A 15,639-nucleotide genomic window follows, 5' to 3' on the forward strand; every position below is an offset into this window, starting at 1 on the left:
GACTTGCATCTGTCTGCCAGCAATGCACTTCCGCTGTACTGTATCACTTGGGCAGCATGGTAGTGTAGTGGTTAGCAAAATGCTGTGCAGTACCAGCGACCGGGTTCTATTCCCATCGCTGTCTGTAAGGAGTTTGTACTTTCTCCACCGATTTCTCTGAGTGCTCTATTTCCCTCCCACAGCTCAAAGGCCTAGCGGTTGCTCATTATAAATTGTCCCATAATTAGACTAGGGTTAAATCGGGGGTTGCTGGGCAGCACAGCACGAAGGCCCGGAATGGACAACGCAGCGCTGTAACTCAATAAATGAATTAAATGAATAATATCCTGATATTGTTCAAAGTTCAAAGAAAATTTATTATCAATGTACTTGTATGTCACCATATATACTACCTTGAGATTTGTTTTCTTGCAGGCGTTCATGGCTGTACTGTGTTTCTTTGTACAAATCCAAGAATCACAATAGAATCAGTGAAAGACCCCACCCAACAGAATAGGCAAGCCACCAATGTGCAACGGACAACAAAATGTACAGATACAAAATTAAAAAAATTAATAAGCATCAAGAGCATGAGATGAACAGTCCTTGAAATTGAGTCCATAGGCTGTGGGAACATTTCCGTGTTCGGGTGAGTGAAGTTATTCCTCTGGTTCAAAAGCCTGATGTGATTAAGGAGTAATAACTGCTAATGAACCTAGAGCCATGAGTCCTGAGGCTCTTGTACCTTCTTCCTGATGGCTGCAGTGAGAAGAGAGCATTGTCTGGGAAGTGGGGGTCCTTGATGATGGATGCTGCTTTCCTGTGACAGCATTCCATATAGATGTGCTCAATGTCGGGGAGGGTTTTACCCATAATGGACTGGGCCATATCCACTACTTTCTGTAGAATTTTTCATTCAAGGGCATTTGGTGTTTTCATACCAGGCTGTGAAGCAACCAGTTAATATACTCTCCACCACACATCTATAGAATTTTGTCAAAGTTTAGATGCCATGCCGCACCTTCGCAAACCTCTAAGGGAGTGGAGGTGCTTAAGTGCTTTCTTTGAAATTGCATTTATGCGCTGCGCCCAGGACAGATCCTCTGAAATGACAACACAGGGGAATTTTAAGGTTGCTGATCCTCTGCACCTCTGATCCCCAATGTTTCCTCCTGCAGTCAATAATCAGCTCCTTGGTCTTGCTAACATTGAGTGAGAAATTGCTGGTGTGGCACCACTCAATCACATTCTCAATCTCCCTTCTATGCTGATTTGTCACCACCTTCGATTCAGCCAGTGACAGTGGTGTTGTCAGCAAGCTTAAATATGGCATTGCATCTGTGCTTAGCCTCACAGTCGTAAGTAAAAAGCATGAAGAGCAGGGGGCTTAGCTCACAGCCTTGTGGTACAGCTACGCTGATGGTGATCGTGGAGGTAATGTTGCAGATCCAAACTGACTGGGGTCTCCAAGTGAGGAAATCAACGGTCCAATTGCACAGGGAGGTACTAAAGCCAAGAACTTGAAACTTATTGATTGGTATTGAAGGGATGATAGCATTGAATGTCAAGCTGTAGTTGATAAAGAGTATTCTGATGTATGCATCTCTGCTGTCCGGATGTCCCAGGATTGAGTGAAGAGCCAGTGAAATGGTATCTGCTGCTAGTAGGCAAATTGGAGCAGATCCAAGTCGTTTCTCAGGCAGGAGTTGATACGTTTCATCACCAACTTCTCAAAACACTTCCTCACAATGGATGTAAGTGCTACTGGACCACAGTCATTGAGGCAGGTTACCATGTTCTCCTTAGGCACCAGTACAATTGAATTTTGCTTAAGGCAGATGCACACCTCAGTGTAAGAGATTAAAGATATTGGTGAACACTTTTATTTTATTTTGGTAATAAATTGATCTGTATGGAGTCTTGAATTATGGAGCTTAGAAAATCAGAGGGCTATGGGTAACCCTAGGTAATTTCTAAAGTAAGTACATACTCGGCACAGCTTTGTGGCCCGAAGGGCCTGTATTGTGCTGTAGGTTTTCTATGTTTCTATGTATGGATGGCATTCAAGGCTAGTTTTACATTGCACCTTGATACATTTGACGATAATGAACCAGGGCAGCACAGTAGCACAGCGGTCAGCAAAGTGCTACCACACTGCAGTGACACAGGTTCAATTTCTGCCTTTGCCTGTAAGGGGTTTGTACGTTCTTCCTGTGATCACGTGGGTTCGGTTTTCCTCCCGCATTCCAAAGACCTCTGGATTAGGAAGTTAGTTGGTCACATGGGTGTAATTAGGCAGGACCAAGAAGGCCTGTAACCGTGCTGTATCTCTAAATAAATAATCAAATTTACATCTTGCAATATGATTAGCTCCTGCTTCCTAATTCTGTCATTAGATCAACTTGTTATAAGCAAACTGCCAGCTCAAACTCCAATTCAATTCACATTGCAGACTTGCAAAGTATGAAAACTATAAATAAATGTAAAGGGTAACAGCCAATTAAAATAATTCTCCAGCTCCTGCAGTCCAAACCCAAGTTTATAGTCATGCATATCGCCAAATGAGACAACGTTCCTCCAGACCTAAAACACAGTACATATAACTCTCACACATAATACATAAAGTAATATGAATACAAATAAACTAACAAATAATAAGATGCATATACAAGTTAAAAAATAAACAGTATAACGCTACTGACATTTCATATGCGATGAGAAGTGGTTCTCACAGAATTTAGTAGTCTTGTGGCCTGGGCGAAGAATCTGTTTTTCCATCCTAACAATTCTTATCCTCAAGTTGTGGTACCTCCTGCCTGATGGTTGGGGATGAAGGAGATTGTTGGATGGATGGGAAGATCACTGAAATTACTAAGGCCCTATGTACACAGAGCTCCTGATAAGTATCTCTGATGGGTGGAAGAGAGATCCCAATGATCTTCTCAGCAGTCCTCACAATCCTTTGTGGGGACTTGCATTCAAATGCCTTAAGGTTCTTGTACCAGACAGTGATGCAGTGGTCAGTACACTCTTAGTGATGCCCCTGTAAAAATCGCCTCACTCACCTGAATCTCCTCAGAAAGTGGAGATGCAGCTGTGCTTCCTTAATCAAAGAGGTGGTGTTGAGGGACCAAGTGAGATTGTCCATTTTGTGCACTCCTGGAAACCTAGTGCTCCTAACTCTCTCCACAGAGGAGATTTGTATGTCTCCTCTCTGTTCCTTTTCTCTATTCCCCCGAACCACCTGGTACTCATCACAAAGTCTCTTACCCACCGTCCCAAACCCTCTGCCCATCACCCATACACTCTTCTACTGGTTTAAAGTTCAAAATATATTTATTATCAATGTATACCATATACATCAGGCTCCACTTTCAGCCCTTTGTAACTTTCGACGATCACCTCCCACTTCTAATGCTGGTCCGAACACCCTTCCTCCATGGGTCTCTCACCTGGATCCACCTGACAGCTCTTTCAAAGCAGTGATCAGCATCAATACTCTGCTCATCATGCTACTCAAGGACAAAGAAAAAAACATCCCAATGCTCTCAAATTAATAACAATCACTTGCAGGGGAGTCACCCTTGCTGTGTCTTTGGGTGTAGAGGATGCCAGCTTCAAGGCTAGACAACAACTTCACATACTAGTTAGATGACCACAGCATAATTGGGAACCTGGAATTCATTTATTATTCCACGCCTAAGCTTCAAACAATCTTGCTTAGTGCACATGCTCATATCCAGTTTCACTTCCCCATTGAGGGGCTGCTACACTCTAAGAAGTAACTTTTAAGGAAGATCCATTGGATTGGTTTCAAATACCCCACGGTACCATTTGACACAGGAAGCCCTCTCATTCAACTCTGCCATCTCATCTATCCATTGGATCTTGCCATGTACAAATTAGCTACTCAAATTCCCTACATTGCAACAGTAACTAACATGTGCCTGATTTGCAGAGCTGCAGGAGGGAGGCACATCTCTTCTTTCAGAAACAGGATCAGTTCAACCTCTTTTCTTCTTGCTGCACGATTACAGAATATAAAGACAGGACCCTAACTGGTATAGAGCCAAGAACTCTCAAAGTCTGGACTCTCTCAGCTGCTATTGCTCACAGCCTGTGTGGGCTTTATGTAGAGAAAAAATGAAGTTGGAGGTGTTCCCTAAGAGGAAAAAAATGGCTAATGCATTTCCATTAAGTCTTTTCTCTGTTCTCATTCACAGGCAGAAAGGAATGCACCCAACCTTCGATGTCAATATTGTGAGTCAACTTCCATTTAATACATTCCAACTGGTGTTTCTATTCTAACTGTGCAAAAGGAAGCCAAGTAAACAGCACAAGTTGTAGTTATGCAGGCAGGAAGAGTGAGAGCGGAGCAACAGATGGTTACTTCCAATTAACCTCTACAATAGAAATTTACAGCTGCATTTGGTCAGTGGGTTGTGAGTCAGAGGTGTTTAGAATATAGAAATCTACAGTACATATACAGAAATATACAAGTCCTTCAGCCCACAATGGTGTAACCTACTTTAGAAAATGCCTTGAATTACCTTACCGCATAGCCCTCTATTTTTCTGAGCTCCATGTACCTACCTAAGAGGCTCATAAAATACCCTATAGAATGTGCTTCCTCCGCAGTTGCTGGTCATACATTCCACGCACCTCCCACTCTCCGTGTGAAAAACTTACCCCTGGCATCCCCTCTGTACCTACTTCCAAGCACCTTAAAACTATACCTTCTTGTGTTAGCCAGTTCAGCCCTGGGGAAAAAGCCTCTGACTATCCACACGATCAATGCCTCTCATCATCTTATACACTTCTATCAGGTCACCTCTCATCCTCCGTCGCTCCAAGGTGAAAAAGCCAAGTTCACTCAACCTATTCTTGTAAGGCATAATCTCCAATCCAGGCAACACACTTTTAAATCTCCTCTGTACTCTTTCGATAGTATCCACATCCTTCCTGCAGTGAGTTGACCAGAACTGAACACATTACTCCAAGTGGGGTCTGACCAAGGCCTTCTATAGCTGTAACATTACCTCTCAGCTCTGGAACTCAGTCCCATGGTTGATGAATGCCAACACACCATGCGCCTTCTTAACAACATTGTCAACCTGCACATCAGCTTTGAGAGACCCCATGATCTCTCTGATCCCCCACACTGCCAAGAGTCTTGTTATTAATATATATTCCGTCTTCAAATTTGACCTACCAAAATGAACCAAAATCTGGGTTGAATTCCATCTGCCAATAGTGCAAGGATTGTGATGGGGGTAGCCCGCTAAAGTATGGTGCCATGATAGCATGCCCACAACTAACTAAACCTAAGCATACGACTTTGGAATGTGAGAGGAAACTGGAGCACCTGGGGGAAATGCACACAGTCACGGGATGGGCAAACAAACCCCTCACAGACAGCGGCAGGAATCAAGGTCCAATCCTACGGCAGGGGTTGTAAAGCAATGCGCTAACTGCTCCTCAACTGTGCTGCCCATTATATGGAAGTCGGACAAAAGCTGGGATAGTGTTCATCAATTTAAACTTTGTATGTGCGCACGTCAGCAAACCATTGTATGTACATCTACAACATTGTACACTTTAAATAGATCATGCTTTTATTTCAGGCTTAAAACTTAACTGTCAAAGAGACCATAACATATGGCGGTTCCATTAGCATTTGTATTTTTTTTCCTATCTTGGGCAAAAGACATTATGTTCTTAAACATGTTTTATAGATGACTTCAACAACATGACAAGCCTATCACCTGTTTTTCTACTTCTCCCATATTCAGTAGGTATCTGGTAACATTTAGAACAATCCCTTGAGAATAACTATAAACGTCTAATGGATAGATTTGGCTGAACACTCACCACACAGACTTAAGAGCAATTATATCCGCAAAATGATCCTTTTATAAGTAGTACTCAGACCAAAATAACAGCCTACCTCAAACCCACTTTTTCTGATTTATGTTTTTAAAGTTTTTATGTTTCTAAGTTATTTCTGTATTTTCCACTGCAAGTTACCCAAAAGATGAATATCAACTAGATAGTATTGTCATAAATGCTATTTGCCATTATTTGCCTACACTTAAATACTATCTAGGTCTTGAAACACGTAGGGGTGGGCTGCTTCACTTGCTGAGGAATTGTATTGCATGCAACTACAGAATATCTCTACATCTGGCATTATGATTGGAAGGAAGTATTTGATTTATTTATTTATTGAGGTATAACACAGAATAAGCCCTTCCAGCCCATTGAGGCGCGCCACCCAACAATTCCCGATTTAACGCTGGCCTAATCATGGGACAATTTACAATCATCAATTAACCTACCAACCTGTTCGCTTTTGAACTGTGGGAGGAAACCAGAGCACCTGGAGGAAACCCATGGGGTCATGGAAGAAATGTACAAACTCCTTATAGACAGAGGTGGGAATTGAATGTGGGTTACTGGTATTGTACAGCATTGTGCCATGATGCTACCATGCTGAAGCAGATGAAGATGGTTTAGTTTAGGACAATGTTCTGAGGAACCACTGTGATCCATCCCTGTGATGCACTGAGAGGGACAACTGATCTTCAATAAGTGCAACAGTTGTCCATCTGTTTAAGTTATCACTCTGACTAGAATCCTCTAATCAGTTTGACACTCCTGTCCATGGTCGTGTCTCTGTGCAGGAAAATGGACACTTATTACCACAGGCAAGCGAGACAGCTACTCTGCGTTCACTAGAGCATACACATCAATCTTTTGGAGGATGATTCACACAGAGAGCACGTAGCAGTGTCTAGAATAGCCAGGAACAGATCTTTCAACACTGCCAGGGTAAACAGCTTGGCCTATCGCCTCAGGGTCCTGTGCATGAGTACTCATAGCCTGGTATCTGGCTGGAGATGACCGCAGGACAGACTTGATGTGGCTGACCTCTAATATCACAGATGTGTCTGGAGCATGGCAGTAGATTACAGGTCGGATCACCTTTCAGCTTATTGTGGCAGCCGGTACGTATAGAATCAGGTTTAATATCACTGGCATATGTCGTGAAATTTTGTGGCAGCAGTACGTTGTAAGACGCAAGAACAAAAACTAAAACTAACTAATTCAAAAAGAGAGTGAAAAAAGGAAACAATAGTGAGGTAGTGTACATGGGTTTGTTGTCCATTTAGAAATCTGATGGGGGTGGGGAAGATGCGGTTTCCAAAATGTTGAGTGTGTGTCTTCAGGCTCCCACACCTCCTCCTTGATAGTGGCAATGAGAAGAGGGTATGCTCTGGGTGATGGGGGTCCTTAATTATGATTTTGAGGCACTGTCTTTTGAAGATGTCCCCAATGCTGGGGAGGCTAATGCTCATGATGGAATTGGCTAAGTTTGCAATTTTCTGCAGCTTTTTTCAATCCTCTGCAGTTGCTCCTCCATACCTGACAGTAATGCAACCATTAAGAATGCTGTCCACAGTACATCTGCAGAAATTTGCGAGTTTTTGCTGACATACCCAGATCTCCTCAAACTCCCAATGAAATATAGTTGCTATCGTGTCTTCCTTGTAATTGGATCGATATCTTGGGCCCAGGGTAGATGCTGACACTCGGACATGAAACTGCTCAGCCTTTCCACTGCTGATCCCTAGATGATGACAAACGTGTCCATCAGCTTCCCATTCCTGAAGTCCATAATCAGTTCCTTGGTCTTACTGACACTGAGTGCAAAGTTGCTGTTGTAACACCATTAAACCTGTACACCACCTTGTCACCATCTGAAATTCTGCCAATAATGATTATGTCATTGGCAAATTCATAGATGGTGTTTGAGCTGTGCCTAGCCGCACAGTTAGCCACATAGCTAACACTGAGCTGTAATCAGTTAACAGCAGCCTGACATAGGTATTGCTGTTGTCCAGGTGATCCAAGGCCAAGTGGAGAGCCAATGAGATTTCATGCACTATAGCTTGGACAAAGTGGCCTATAAGAGCCGTCCAAGTTAGTCTAAGTGCCTTTCTAGGCTACTTCACTGAGCAATCAAACAATAATTGCATTGCCCCAGTCAGACCAGATTCCACTGCTTAAAGTGTATGGATAACTGATATTCTTATTAACGATAACCTGGCAGCTTCATGCTTAGTTTATAAAGGCAAGATTAATTTTAAGTCCACTTTAAAGAAGACACTGCATACAGGTTCTCAAACTGCTCCGATCTAATGGCCTGCAATAATGCAGTAACATAAATACGACGCAACCTCTGTGCGCCACCACAGGATATATATTATAAACACACTGCATGCAGATGATACATAGGTTCAACTCTCATTCTGGCTTCTCAACTAAAAGAGGAAACAAGCAGGAGCTGAAATTAGCTTAAGAATAAAGGTGGGTACAATCAAAGTTAGGATAGTTTATCAGAAGGCTAAATGGTCTAACCCCTCTTCCAGCTTCAGGAAAAGGACAGCCTCTGGGCAGTTTTTAAATGGTTCATTTTGCTGTGCGCATTTAACAATCATATCCAACTTGTGCAAAGTCAAGCAAGATTAAATGTCACTATCAGAGCAAACCGACATCTGATATTTTCCAGTGCACTTAAGCAATCTGGCATAATAATTGTGTAATATGGATTCATGTTGTGCTGTGTTTGTAGATTCCTAAGGGTAGTTTTCGCTGAGGGTGGTAGTGGAGTTAAGCTCACACTATCTATTAAATGCTTCCAATGGCATGCATTTCAAATAGACTCTGACAATCAAATCCAGCTCCTGGCCTTCACCTGTGGCTTAGCTACTAAGCCCAATAGAACCATTTCTACTGACAGGAGAAGGGGCAAAGGCGGGTTACTGGCACGCTAAAATCTGTCACTTTGGGCTGATGGGACTCCTTAGTCAGGGCTGACAGTTCATCCAGGAGATGGAAAACTCTGATCTCAAGCCTCCACTCAAGAGGAATGCTCTGGGAGTAAACCCTGAGGAAAAATCTGGAGCTGAAGTCCCTACGGCTTCCCAAGTCCCTACGCTGACTGGCAACTCCTGCGACGCTTCTGGTACCAAACTGTATCGGTCACCGCTGTTTTCTTGGGCTCATCGGCTGTGTGGAGAGCCATCATCAGCTTGTTCGCCATATTGTACTGCCCTGGCTTGCGTATCACGTAGACAGCTGAGATGCAGCATCCATGGTTGACGCTGACCACTGGAGGGCTTCACGGCTGTGTTTGTTCCCATTACAGAAAGAAATATGTTTGAACTCAGACACAATGTTTTTACCTATACCATGTAAACACTTCCCTGAAAATCGGTATGACTTTTCCTAAGCCCAGTTTGTGGATTAAGTCTGCTGATTTGTGCCACACCATGCCATTACCATCATCTACTCTTACTGTGATCATGATTGAAAAATCCCCAACAAGATATAATCCTTTAAGTAACTTTTGCAAATTGTTTGGTAAATGTACACTTTGCAGAACTTTGCTTTGTAGATAACAAACTAAGGAAAATGTTAAATGTGAAAAATATAAAACTAATCAAAACCAAGCACTCACATCCAGGGATGACAAGTCCAACAAATCGATGTCACAAACTGTACAGCCAGTTTCAGAAGTCCAAGCATCAGGTACATAGTTACCCATATAATTCAGCAAGTGCTAGAGAAGGCACACACAAAGACATTGAAAAGTCACGTTAATGTATTACAGCAAGACAAAAGAAAATAAAATACAAACTCAATCAATGCCAATGAGAGCTCTGGCACTGGAATCTTTAAAATTTCACTTTATGCATTAACTTTTTATTTTGTACTTAATGTTAAGTAAAAATCCATTCATCCCATTTTTGACAGTTTTTTTTTCCTGGTAAGTTCGTGCATTTTCTTTCTGCAGCACTTCCATTGCTGACTGTACTACTTTCATCTGTTAACATCTAAACAGGTGGTCTCGACGGACAAAGCAGTGGGCAAGACTTTCTGATTTCTCTCAGCAATTGTTGGCTGTCAACTGGACATTTCACTGACCCATCACACTGGCCAACCTGTTGAAATTACTGCCTGGCATAACCAACATTGCTGAGGGCACTCACAGCTTCCACCAATTATGGAGAGAGGCAATATACCTTCAAAGTAAAAATGGAGGGGAGAAAGTAAAATTACTGAAATAAAAAGAGCAGTTCCATAGTTCCTGATGAAATAAATTTTAAACAATTATGTGTGTGTGTGTGTGTGTGTGTGTAGGCTTCCATTAGTCTCATGAGACCATGGATTTGAGCCTTGGAAAGTTTCCAGGGTGTAAGCCTGGGCAGGGTTGTATGGAAGACCAGCAGTTGCCCAAGCTGCAAGTTTCCCCTCTCCACACCACCGATGTTGTCCAAGGGAAGAGCATTAGGACCCTTACAGCTTGGCAGGGCAATGTGTGGTTAAGTGCCTTGCTCAAGGACACACACACAGCCTCAGCCAAATATCGAACTAGCGACCTTCAGATCACTAGATGGCAAAATGGATTTCAGAAGACAGTATTTTTCTGGAATGCTAAAACAAAGAAGGGAAGTGCACTCTAAAAGTGCCAAGGTTCAAGTCTACATTCACTACTCTCCAATGGTGAGGGCTCCTTCATGGCTTATGCTCATGACAACAAAAAAAGAAATAAATGAACACAAAAGCAGACAATGGATTCATCTCAATATTTGCCCATCACTCTGTAGAATCCGAATACCATGGGCAATGTCAGACACAGATTGGTCATCCTTTCTTGCACGCTTGGGAAGCAGCTTGTGTAAACTCTCTACAGCAGTAAACAACACACAGGTTAACCACTCCAATTAGCACATCCAAAAGAGAAGGTCTCTTACTTTGGTTTGCCGATTGCCGTGGATTAGTACAGGCAATGTGTTAAATATCATGTTCTTGGTTCTGACCCTGGTTGGTTCGAACTGCAACTCTACTTCATCTGCAAAGGAAGACAAAAAAGGAATATTCTGTCATATGATCTCCAGCTTTAGTGCACATGATATATATTATCACCATATGTATATGCAAGTGGACGTAGCAGAGACCCTCTGGGTTATGAAGGCCCATCTTATTGATTTATTGATGCATTCATTGAGACACAGCACAGAATAGGTCCTTCTGGCCTTTTGAGCCACGCCGTCTAACAATTCCCCAATCTAATCCTAGCCTAATCACATGGCAATTTATAATGACCAATTAACCTACCAACTGGTACGTCTTTTGACCAGAAACTGGAGCTCATGGAGGAAACCCACGCGGTCACAGGGAGAATGTACAAACTCCTTACAGGAAGCTGCGGGAATTGAACCCAGGTCGCCTGTACTGTAAGGCGTTGTGCTCAATAACGTACATTACCATGCTGCCCCAAATCTTATGGTCACCCTGTACATATGAATGAGCTCCCATAAATATTGCCAAGTTCAAATGAGAATTGATCAGAAGAAAGCCTGCTTTCATGTAGCCTCCCTACAGTAATCAGTCAGCATTGTCTCTTAATAACACTGGCTTCTAGTTTCATTAGGTGAGGTCACTTGAGAGTTAATTTAGAAATGAACAAGCAGTCAATGTACCATCCATTGATACCTCAAGCCCACAGAAATGAGTCACTGAGTGTGAGTCATTCTGATCTGTACCGTTGTAACTAGGCTGAGGAAGACAATCAATAAGTGTTCATTTCAGTTGACCCTCATCAACACCACTCATTACAAAACTGTAGATGTACGGCTACTGAATCAAGTGATTTTGCGTACTTTCTGACTTGCGGACAAAAATCGACGCCTACCACTCATTACACAGGGAAAGCTGGCGCGATGGTCAAAAGGCCGGAAAAGCAAATGGAACAAGGTAACAACAGAAAAAGGAACATTCCACCGTTGTTTTTCTCTGGATCATCATTATGGAAACACATGACACCAGACAAGGCCATTTGGCCCATCATACAGTGTTGATTTCTGTGTTGCTCAATTCTTTTCCTTTTTTGGGAGTGTGTGGATTTCCTTTTGATTGCCTTTGATTGGCAATCTACTAATGCCTTTTGGCATTGCATTCTAGATAATGGCCCTCAGGCTTTTGGACTAACCGCCTAGTATAGCTATTGCACTAAATACCTTCCTTATACAACGGTTAAATCTTAATAAAATGCCTGAAGCCCAAGATGAAACTGTCCTTTACTAACTCCACCAATGGCAGCAAGAAAGAATTTGCAAGGCGGCAAGAATTGCTTAAATTTACAAATTTACTTTGGTAGCAAGGGGGTTAATAATGGGAACTACAATTTTTCAATTGATAGTGAAGTTCTTTCCTTATCTGTTTTTTTTAACTTGAACTACTATGCATTGTGATTCATTAGCTCTGCATCATTTATGTTAAATTTTGTCATATGTAATTTACTGTTGCAGTAACAGAAACACCCTCCAAATGCCGCAGGAAGAATGGCCAAAAAACATTCTCTATAATCTGGCAAAGACTCCAGGATTGGCAGGTCTGAAAACTCTTAAGTGAAAACACAAGCAGATGAGCAGAGAAAATTTTGCAAGGCGGGTCACTGACAGAAAACTTATCGGGTTTTATTATTCACACAGAGGCATTCTTTCAAACTGGTGAGCAGATTACCTCAGTGTTATGATTGTTCACTTTTCAACTGGATATAATACAACATATCTCCATAAAATATTTACAACATTATTAACTTTGCAAAAATCTTCGCTATCATCCAGGCATTTCCAGTCTTTCTCCCAGGCAAACCAGCATTTTCAGCCCAGAGACTTCTTGATAGTTCTGTGCTGATTATTCAAAACTTACTGAAATAGCAAGTATGCATTAAGATCACCATTAAACAACCCTGGGGAGATGTGACTTCCTCTCCCTTTATCAGAAAGAGGAGAGTAAGGGGTAAGTTGAAGAGACACAGTTAAAATTAGTTTGGAGTAGAAACAGAGTCTAGATTTAGTACAAGAAACCTTGGAGAAATTGGCACAGACCTCTATTAAATTATGAAGATCAATTCACAAATTCTTACAATACAAATATTGCCCTTTTCTAAAGCATCATTTCACTTTAGTAAATGTTCTCTAACTAACGAGATAGCGAAATCTAGGATTGATGGAAGAAACAGAAACTGGGAGGGGAAATTGATAATATTGCCTGACATATTAAAACTAGCAGCTTACAAATTTGCACGTACACTCTGCCTGCAGAAGGTCAGAGCTTACCTACAGCTCCGTTTAAGTTTTGGAAGATTTTGCTTTTGTGATCCAAAGTTATGTTGATGGATTGCTAGAAGAACATAGAGAAGAAAATTAATTCGAAACCAAGACAAATCATTATAACTGCTTCTCAGTGTGTGTGTGTGTGTGTAGCATTAAAGTAATTGCAGATTATTAAGTATTTAAACTTTTTGCAACCTCAACATCACATTTCAACTCTTTCTAATTTACTTACTCGCTTTACAGGATCAATGTAAATTTTGGTGTAGAACAGTTGATCATCATCATTATCATGTAGCTGCCATTTCTCTACAATGCTATTAATTGAAGAAGCATATCCAATAATCCCTGAAAAACAAACATGGATTGTAACACAATGTTATCGCGCAAAAAAAACCTGTCATAAAATTAAAAGATTCCTTTGACAGTTATTGTAATAAATGAGTTTTTTTCTGTTTTGAGGGTGCTTTGGCTGATAAAAGCACTATACCAATACAATATTGTCTTCAATAATACCGAATATTCAGTAACAGTGTGGTTAAAATCAGTGTATGTGGTTAAGCTCTGGTGAAGCTTCACTTGGGAGTATTGCGAGCAGTTTCGGGTCCCTTATCTAAGAAAAGATGTGCTGACATTGGGGACGGTCCAGAGGAGGTTCATGAGAATAATTTCAGGATTGAAAGGCTTGTCGTATAAAGAGCGTTTGATGGCTTTAGGCCTCTACTCACTGGAATTCTGAAGAATGAGGGGTGACTTCATAGAAACCTACCAAATGGTGAAAGGCCTTGATAGAGTGGATGTGGAGAGGATGTTTCCTACGGTGGGAGAGTCTAAGCCCAGAGGACACAGCCTCAGAATAGAGGGGTGTCCTTTTAGAATAGAGATAAGGAGGAATTTCTTTAGAGAGTGGTGAAACTGTGAAATTTGTTGCCACAGGCACCTGCAGAGGCCAAGTCATTGGGTGTATTTAAGACAGATGTTGATAGAGTCTTGCTTAGTCAAGGGAAATGGGGAGAAGGCAGGAGATTAGGGCTGAGAGGGAAAATGGATCAGCCATGATGTAATGGCAGAGTAGACTTGATGGGCTAAATGGCCTAATTCTGCTCCTACATCTCATGGTCTTAATTTCATTACTGCTTACTGTTACGCCTGTGCCCAACTCTGAGGGGCCGAAGGGTCCCAAAGTAGCCCCCTCCTTTTTGAGAATCGCAAGATCGCTATTAATTCAGGTCAGGAGACCCAGGAAATGAGAGACGTTTGGAATGTCCTGGCCCCTCAGCGATACAAAGCTACAGGAAACTGCCATTGTCTCTTGGAGACGGAATTATGTATTGAGTACTGTGCTATTTATTTGAAGCCCTCAGGGAATGACCAAAAGTGGGCTGGTTGAGGGGAGGCAACCCTCCACCCTGATTGACATCTGAGACCCTATGAGTCAGGATAAAAGAGGGTCTGGGGAACAGCCCCTTGAGACGCACCAGGAGAAACGCTAGAAATCTCGTGACAGTGTTTAATAGCGACAGCCGGTGGGGCTCGCGTGCGTCCTTTTCCTTGGCCTAGGAATTGGCGGGCGTCCATGGAACGGCTTAGCTAAAAGGACCGACTACAAAAAACAGAACTCTCGAAGGATCGACATCATAAAAAGGAAAAGCTGGCAAGTTTTAAACATCTGTCTTGAATGAACCAAAGTGACTTTTATATTTCCATCGGACAATACATTATCCCCTAGACAACGATAGAGCTATTTCTTATTGATTATTATTATACCCGCGCTTTTAGATTTAGTATTGACGACGTATATTATCTGTATGTTTGCATTGATATTATTTTTGTGTATTTTTATCAATAAATACTGTTAAAAATAGTACCATCAGACTTCAACGGACCTCTCTATCTTTGCTGGTAAGTGACCCAGTTACGGGGTACGTAACATTACACTGAACCACAATCATGACAATTAGAAAATACTCTCCACTGGCAAACCTGCAGAGCTGTAAATGACTTGATTGAATTTATGTATTTTATTTGTCAATAACTGCTCTTTACTACTTCGCATGCACCATGCACAGAATCAATGTGCATTATTTATCTATTCTCTCCTTGTCTCACTGCTGTAGAATTCACTCTGCTTTACTGTGAGATGCTGCTGCAGATGTGTACTTTGCATAAATTCCCTGGGCTTAAAAGACTCTTGCAACGTGGCATGCAGCATTTGATTTTAGAGTTAACTTCCTGTCATGAAAATGGATCAGCAACTTTTTGTGCTCACACCTCAGTGCAGTCAATGGTTCACTGCATTTGAGAACATTGCCAACAAGGCGACAGGCCTCCCAGCCTTACCAATACGAGACTACAGCACTAATATGCAACCTCCAGCCTTTGATATTAACTCCTGGTAGAACAGGTCATAAAGCCCACAATTAGTCGGCAATGAGATGTAAATTCAAGGGCCTGGACTGGGATATTAACGTGAAGT

At 41.9% G+C, this 15,639-nt stretch overlaps 1 protein-coding gene across 8 annotated transcripts in view; it reads right to left on the minus strand.

Moving 5' to 3' along the window:
- The window catches only part of plod2 (procollagen-lysine, 2-oxoglutarate 5-dioxygenase 2), a 186,016-nt gene that overhangs the window by 65,532 nt on the left and 104,845 nt on the right, over positions 1-15,639 (minus strand). For all 8 annotated transcript variants that reach the window (XM_073041541.1, XM_073041539.1, XM_073041543.1 and 5 more), the window contains exons 5-8: positions 13,399-13,511; positions 13,170-13,233; positions 10,800-10,897; positions 9,503-9,604 (exon numbers count right to left, since the gene is read on the minus strand). In XM_073041541.1, the coding sequence (XP_072897642.1) occupies positions 9,503-9,604; positions 10,800-10,897; positions 13,170-13,233; positions 13,399-13,511 (377 nt within the window). The remainder of the gene's footprint in view (positions 1-9,502; positions 9,605-10,799; positions 10,898-13,169; positions 13,234-13,398; positions 13,512-15,639) is intronic.

This window comes from Hemitrygon akajei, chromosome 3 (genome assembly GCF_048418815.1).
Source record: "Hemitrygon akajei chromosome 3, sHemAka1.3, whole genome shotgun sequence".
Classification (NCBI taxonomy): Eukaryota; Metazoa; Chordata; class Chondrichthyes; order Myliobatiformes; family Dasyatidae; genus Hemitrygon; species Hemitrygon akajei.